This window comes from Kryptolebias marmoratus, linkage group LG19 (genome assembly GCF_001649575.2).
Source record: "Kryptolebias marmoratus isolate JLee-2015 linkage group LG19, ASM164957v2, whole genome shotgun sequence".
Lineage (NCBI taxonomy): Eukaryota > Metazoa > Chordata > Actinopteri > Cyprinodontiformes > Rivulidae > Kryptolebias > Kryptolebias marmoratus.
This window is the reverse complement of record NC_051448.1, coordinates 22993744-22999539: the sequence shown is the minus strand read 5'-3', so window position 1 is coordinate 22999539 and position 5796 is coordinate 22993744. Positions and strand designations below refer to the sequence as shown.

Sequence of the window (5796 nt, the reverse complement as noted above, 5' to 3'; positions counted from 1 at the left end):
TTCCTGTGACTTGTTTAAACTTTGAAAGATATTTCTTCTGCCACATTTGTCTGAGCTACAGAGCGCCAAAGAGAAGTAAGGTTTCTCACATGTTTCGCCAAAATCCCTTTCATCTCGATTATTTTATATTTTGAAATTGTTTGCAGATTTTGTACATATTATGCTACACGCCACTACCAAAAGTCATAGTATGGTATTACCGATCGTGCTGCACTTTTTGGTGGGAAATTTATACATTTTATTTTAAATCTAAGCAACATGATACAGAATAAATAAAGTTTTGTTCATGTTTATCGCCTCCACGCGCCTTGCCTTGCCATTTGGGAATTTGTTGTTTGTTTTTGCTGCCACACCAGCCTTTTGTTTTGTTTATATCTTATTTTAATAAATTAGTTTTGTTTTTAAAGATGAGTCTGCATTCTGGGTTTGCCCCCTCCTCCCCCTCCCCCTCCACAGAGGTGAGCAGGTCTTTAGTTTTCCTGAGGTCCAGGCTGGTCCACAGAGGTGAGCAGGTCTTTAAATGTTACGACCCAGCTCAGCTAGGGAAAGGGGAAGCAACATTTAAACAACCCAGATGTTACAGGTTTAACAGTTAGGCATTTATTGTTTTGGTAAAAATAAAAATAACAGATAACAAAACAACTACAATCTAAAGCTAAGGAATTACAACCAAGAGAACTAAATAAAACAGAATCCACAAAGCATTCAGAGAGATAAACAAAAGAACTTAACNCAAACAAAATAGACTTTAAGTCCAAGTTAACCAGAGTTAAACAAAACACAAACTACAAATCTCTACTGGAGTTGAAACAGAAAACCCATGGGGACAAAAGTTAGCCAAGCCATTACAGCTGACAACAAGCTAAACAAAGACACACCGGTCTACACCAGACAAAGTGGCAAACTGTCTGAACAAAACAATAAGATTAATCTGACCAAATCGAACTGCATGTTTCTGAATCTGAATTGGACACACTCATATCTCTCCTCTTGTGCATCTTTGCTATAGAAGTACATTATTTGACAAACCTGAAATGAACTGTAAAGAGCAGGAGTGATAAGCAGTGGGTGGTCGTAATGTGAATGGGGAGAAAACTGGGATGGAAAGGGGTCATGATGAAAGATGGGGTAGTGATGACTGAGGTAGGGAGGGGTGGACAGGAAGGACGAGGAGGATGAAAACAGGTATGGAGGGCTGGGATAAAGGATGAGGATGATAAGTGGGATGAAAAGGGCTCAAAGGAGGGATGAGGAGATGAACGGGGGAAAGCGGGAAAGAGGGAAAGAGGAAAAAGATGAGGTAAGGAAGAATATATGAGTGAAAGAAAGGGTGGGGTTGAGAGCACAGGTCAACCTGTGGTGAAAGGGTGAGCTGACTATAAGAAGGCTTGGCAGGTAATTAGAGGTGTGGCATGCTCCCAAATCTAAGTTAACTAATAACATTTTGTCACCCGCCACTGAAGTTAATCAGCTGTACGTGCACATCCATTGATTATTTCCTGGAAGTTCCATTTAAATTTGTTCATGAGATTTTTCTTTCTAACAAACACGAGCAAAGACATTATCGTGTTCTCATGTGGACAGCCTTAACAGAACATTTTGAAAACTTTGATGTCATAGTCCCACCTCCTGCCACCTATGACCCCAATAATGATAGATTACATTCTTGTGTTTGTGCTGCAAATGCTAGTTTCTCAACTACTACAAAACTTTTATAGCCTGTTACTTCAATGAACTGACAAGACTGATGAACAATAACTTTGCTTTAAATAGAGCCAAGCCCCCTTAAAATGACACACATAATCTAATACCAAAAAGGTTTTTATCCTTTTACTAAACTGTTAACAATACTAAAAAAAAGACTAATATGGCAGAAAAAAATACAAAACACAAAGTATTTAAAAAATATGGGACACAGAGTAGTTTTAAAGACTGAGCCTGAACCCGCTGCTTCTCAGCTGAGCAGTAGAAGCAAAATGATTCCATTAAAGCTCACCGGCTTTTCCTGATACAATACTTGGTTCAAACCCTTGTGAGAAAATGTTCAGCCCGGGCCTTGTGCTGAAAAGGAGCGGACGAAAATGACGCAATTTTGACACAACTACACCAGTTTTTGCAGACTACACCATTGTTTGTTTGTTTATTATTTTCCTGGGGTCTTAAGCTACACCAGTGGTTTTGTCCTAAAATCTAAAAATACTGACAAACGTCAATCCTTTAAATTAGTTTAGAAATAGTGCACTGTAGTGCAGTCCCCTACACTACAGAGTTAGGGCTGGTACTGAGGCGTCAGCCCCTGTTGTGTCCCAGTCTGAGTATTATACCCTGCAGAAGTGTTGTACAAACACAGCTGATCTCCTTCAGATAACAGAGTCACCACGTCCAAATAAACAGAGGCCTCCTCGAGCCTCTCCTCCTCCAAAGGCTTCCCAGAAGCATGTGTTTTTCAAATTTAGCAGAAATAAAAACCTTTACATGGAAACTAACACCAGTTCACAGAACATTCATCAGAACCAAACAGCTCACTTAATTGTGTAGAAGAAAAAAAAGACAAGAACCATTCGTGTGCTGGGTAAACTGTAAGCTCCAGAGTTTCAAGTGTCTTCATGTCATTCTATCTGTCAGGCATCTAAATGTAAATGTTTACAAAGTGTAAATGTTGTGAGAGGAACTACAAAATCCACTGCCTTTTCTGGTTTTAGGATTGGAGACTGTATGTATTTTTAAGAGCTCTGCTGCACACCACTTAAAGGCTACAGAGGGAGATAATGTTTTTGCCTGTGTCTGTGTGTGACAGTGTGTCCATCTGCTAGCAAAATATTTCATGAACCACTGGGCACATTTAAATGAAGCTTTCAGCAAATAGTCATTGGATTGTTATTATTTGTCTACAACCTTTTGGAATAAATTTGATTCAAGATGGCCACTACAATCAACTTACCTTAGAAAACACAAAAATGGCTATAAATTGGTCCGACAAACAGCGTTAACTCCATTAGTTATCATCCGACCATTTTTTTACCTACTTTTTCCTTTCCGGGTCACGGGGGAGCTGGTCTATCTCCGGCAGTCATTGTGCCACAGGCAGGGTACACCTTGGACAGGTCGCAAGTTCATCCAAGCCAAGTTTTTAAAACAGAACTGGTGTGATCAGTTAGGTCCTGGAGTGTAAGATGTGGATGAGTCTCGGCTATGAACACACCAAATATTAGCTCAGTATTTGTAAAAGTGACTGAGCTATGACATGTTAGTGTTTGCTAAGGCTGCTCAGCTCTGAGTTCCAGTGAAATCCGCCCAGGGGTTCATGAGATATTTTGCTAACCCTACAGACAAACAAACACACATAGGCTAAAACATTATCACCCTTTCACCTTCTGTGGTGGGAAATAGCAAGAGAAAGATTTATCGCAGAGTATTTGTTTTAAATGAAGTACATGTGCTCTGTAATGTGACTGAATGTCTGGAGGATTCTGGCAGCAGTTTCAAAATCCCCTCTTCTCTCTTTACTTCAAAATGTCTCACACTGCTGGCTGTGTTTTTTTAAGTATGGTGTTGATCCTCCCTATCACACATCCCAACATTAGTTCTGTCTTAGATCAAAACAACTTGTCCTCATCACAGCCTTTAGGTTTTACTATCTGTTAAAAACAGCACAATCAATTTAACTAAAGAAATTGCATTTTCTGCAAAACTGCAGTATGAATACTGAATCTTGAATGACTTTGCTGAAGTTTGTTGAAGATTTCATTCCTAATTGAACTCTTAAAGTAAAATATTCAGAACAGAAGCTAAAATGAGTAAAATCATAGCTTATGGGCTAAAGTAAGCGAGACGGTAGCTGAAGGCTAAAACTTGGAAAACTTTAGCTAGAGCTAAAGTAGCAAAACCGTAGTGAAAGACTAAAAGTAACAGAACACTAGCTAAAAGCTTAAAGTTGCAGAACTGTATTTTAAAGTTATTGGTAGAAGAACAGTAGATAAAAGCTCAAATTTGCAAAACAGGTGCAAAATAGTCAAAACAGATGCTAATATTTGCTAAATGGTAAGTAAAACCTAAAGTTACCATAAGAAGACAAAAACAAGGCAAATATGTTCTTCAGCAAGTATGCTGAAGCAGATCTCAAAACTGAAGGAAGGAGGTCTTTGAAGGAACTGACGAGACCTCAATGAATTTCCATGGTAAAAAAAAAGAATTTTAAATTAAATTAAATACTTTGAAAAGTATAAAAGTTCCAAAAACCAAAAGTCAGAGCACACTATTCCTGATCTAGCTGAATGTTTTTATATATGAACGGTTAAAAAAGCACAAAGGTATGTGGCAATAATTTGACTGATGACTTGCAAAAAGATGTAGGGAGGTAACTTTTCCATGTAGGGTCGAGGGGGGAGCTGGTGTCCAGCTCCAGAGGTCATTTGGCGAGAGGTGGGGTACCCTGGACAAGTCACCAGTCCATCACAGGGCCACACTGAGACAAACAGCCATTCACACTCCCACTCACACCTACGGACAATTTAAAGGTATGAATGATCCTAACATACATGTTTTTGGTCTGTAGGAAGGAACCAGAGTACCTAGAGAAAACCCACGCATACACAGGGAGAACATGTAAACTCCACCCAGAGGGGCCGGGAGGCAAACCTGTGATCATCTCCCTGTGAGGCTCAGCCTTCACACAATGAAGCTAAATGAGAAAATAACCCGAACTTACTAGATGAACATATGGTACATAGTATCCATAGAGGGCTGCAGGTATGCCAAAAGCCCAGATGCGATATCCCACAGACTTCCAGATCTTCTTGTTGAAGATCCGACTCAAGCGAAACCCTCCTGAACTGTTGGGTTTGACGGGCACCAGGGGCTTGTAGGTGAAGCCAGCCAGCACCAACACAAACATGAGGATGCAGAGGACGCGCATGGTGTTCTGCAGGCCCACTTTGCTGAGCAGTCCAGACAAGATGAAAGGCAGGGTAATGGTAAAGATGCTGCTGCCGGCCGTCACGATGCCGTTCACCAAACCCAGTCGCTTCTTAAAGTAGTGACCCAGGATGACCAGACTGGGCTGGTAGGCAAAAGAGCAGCCGCAGGCAAACACAATGCCATAGGTGAAATACATGACACCAAGAGACCTATGAGGAAAGAAAACAGAAGTCAAATTACAACACAGCCTTTTGACTCTGGACTGAAACCAACATCTTTAAAAAGATATTCCAACCATTCTGAAGTGGGGTTTTCAGTAAATGTTCTGAACAATTAAAATCTTACTTGTTGTAGATAGTGCTTTGAAAGGCCTTGGTTTAAAGAAACAGAAATTTATCACGATAAGACCATGACCTGCTGCTGTATTAACTGCTTCAATCTATAAACAACTTTCCTGAGGTTCATGTGAACACTATTTCATAAATATTTATACTGCTGTCAGTCTTGCATTACATGGTTATTTACAAGCAATTCTTTGGTTATTTTCAGGAACAAATAGCAGCAACTAGCTAGCAGGGAATAGGTACCACGTTACATGCAATGCATGCAGGCACCTCTTACTCTACACCTCGTGTCTCTTTATTATTGGGGCCTGCCAGCAGTGCATAGAGAGCAGTACAATGCCTTGCTTCGCAAGGCATTGTACTGCCTCATGCAATGCATGCAGGCCTCTATTACTCTACACCTCGTAAAAGTGTCTCTTTATTATTATTATATATTATTAATCCGTTACCCTTAATGCAGCCCGAACCGGGCAAAGAACCCCCACAAATTTTATATCAGAACGACCGGCTCGGTCTCGGCATGAGGGCTACTATT

At 40.3% G+C, this 5796-nt stretch overlaps 1 protein-coding gene across 1 annotated transcript in view; it reads right to left on the bottom strand.

The window, feature by feature from the left end:
- The window catches only part of slc16a10 (solute carrier family 16 member 10), a 54662-nt gene that overhangs the window by 8622 nt on the left and 40244 nt on the right, over positions 1-5796 (bottom strand). The window contains exon 3 of the mRNA XM_037981519.1: positions 4709-5126. Coding sequence (XP_037837447.1) covers positions 4709-5126 — 418 coding nt within the window. The remainder of the gene's footprint in view (positions 1-4708; positions 5127-5796) is intronic.